This window comes from Microtus ochrogaster, linkage group LG8 (assembly GCF_000317375.1).
Source record: "Microtus ochrogaster isolate Prairie Vole_2 linkage group LG8, MicOch1.0, whole genome shotgun sequence".
Lineage (NCBI taxonomy): Eukaryota > Metazoa > Chordata > Mammalia > Rodentia > Cricetidae > Microtus > Microtus ochrogaster.
Genome location: NC_022033.1, coordinates 25217432 through 25219384, shown reverse-complemented (window position 1 = coordinate 25219384; position 1953 = coordinate 25217432). Strand labels below are relative to the sequence as shown.

General features: G+C 46.7%; 1 protein-coding gene across 1 annotated transcript in view; it reads right to left on the bottom strand.

Annotated features, from left to right (window-relative positions):
- Defb123 (defensin beta 123) overlaps positions 1-1953 on the bottom strand; it is a 9408-nt gene continuing 7455 nt past the window's right edge. Inside the window, exon 2 of the mRNA XM_005363199.3 lies at positions 1-328. Coding sequence (XP_005363256.1) covers positions 183-328 — 146 coding nt within the window. The 3' untranslated portion in view covers positions 1-182. The remainder of the gene's footprint in view (positions 329-1953) is intronic.

Below are 1953 nucleotides of genomic sequence, written 5' to 3'. Positions count from 1 at the left end.
AGATGCCACATTTTTATTATGATGGCGGTTATTATAGTTTTGACTTCCCAAACCTGAAAATCGCTAGTCTAGGCAAGCAGGCTACACAGGGATGGCCGGATGCATTTATTGACTGAGCACAAGAACCCATGAGCTCAACCTAGGACAACTTTGCAAACTGCATTCTCCAGTCTTCAGGGTACTTAAAACATCCACGGCTTTGGCTTCGGCTGGTACTTGGGCTTCACACAGCACATCCTCCCGTTTGTGCAGTAGACGTAGACGCTCTCCTTCCTGGAGCACCGATGGCGACACTTGCCACGGAGGTTCCAGCATCTCTGAGCATCACCTGGTAGAAAGAGGAGTGAAAGGAGGTCATGGAAGTCCTAAGGAGAGGGTGGCTCTGGACTGGAGGAGCTGACACAGGTGGGAAAGACCCTCCACTTTCCCTTTGACCCCTCCTAACTACTGTTGTTTTTCTGACCCCATTTTCCCCCTACCTTCTTTGACTGTGAATCTGGACTAAATGACAAAGGATGGAACTTTGAAAATCTGCTTTTAAAGTACTGTTGTAGTCAGCCTGGGTTACACGAAACTCTGTCTAAAAAAAAAAAAAACACAAACCAAGAAAGAAACAGAGTTCTGCTAGTCACAAGAGGAGACAGCTACACTGGTTGGCCCAAAGAAGGGGAACAGATAGAAATGATGTCCAACCGCAGGCTGTGTGGGGTGACATTGCTTGCTGCTTGACACAACAAAGGCCCACACCCATTTCTCCATGAAGCACCAGTTCCTCTTTGACCTACAGATGCCTTGGTGCCCCTGAGAGGAATGACATCTTTAAGGTCCATTTGAATCACGGGTTTCCTTCTGACAAGTCTGACTGAGGCCCAGACATGGAGAAGGGAAAGGGAAGCCTTTGGAGGGGAGGCTCGGAGTTCCAGCTCCTACATCCTCAGCAACAGCCTTGCCCTCTCTGGGTGTTTCCTTAGAGCACAGAAGGAGAGCAACATTTCCAGCTGTCACCAAGGAAAGAAATGACAACAAATGCCTGCAGGAATGTGAGAGAGGAAGAACTCCTGTTCACGGCTGGTAGGAGGGAGAACCAGCGCAGCCACTATGGATATCAGTATAGAGGTTCCTCAGCAGGCTGAAACTAGCATGACCATAGAACCCACATGTAACGTTCCTGAATATGCTCAGGGCCTTTACAGTAGTCTGTGCTATCAGAGATACTCGCACATCTGTGTCTATGGCTGCACCATTCACTATAGCCAAGATATGGAATCAGTCTAGATGTCCGCCCACAGATGAATAAAGCAAACGAGGTCCATGTGCACAGGGGATTGGACTCAGCTATAAGTGGAATGAAATCATGATTATTTTTTTAGGAAAATAGATGGAGCTGGAGATTATGATGTTATATAGCTCAGAAACATTGCCTCTTTCATGTATAGAATCCAGACTTAAATGTATATATGCACATATGCACACGTGCACATTATAAAAGTATTAAAAGTAAACATGTACATATGCATGCTGTGGAAGTATTAAATGTGCATATGCATGTATGCACAAATGTATACATGCACACATACATGCCATGAAGGTAGAAAGGGGACTGTGAAAGGAGAAGATGTCTAGAGATGGGAACGTGGAGCAGAGAGGGTAATATAGACATGAAAGCAGAAGGAAGGACTGTGTGGGGAGGAAGGGGAGCAGCTAGAGGGCAGAGGGGAAAGTGGGGCATAAAGTGGAAGGAGAGACTCAAAATATGATATAGATGCATGGAAGTGCTGCAGAGAGGGGAAAGTGGGGCATAAAGTGGAAGGAGAGACTCAAAATATGATATAGATGCATGGAAGTGCTGCAGTGAGACCCATGCATGGAAGTGCCACAGTGAGACCCATGCAGACCCATGCATGGAAGTGCCACAGTGAGACCCATTCACGGAAGTGCCGCAGTGAGACCCAT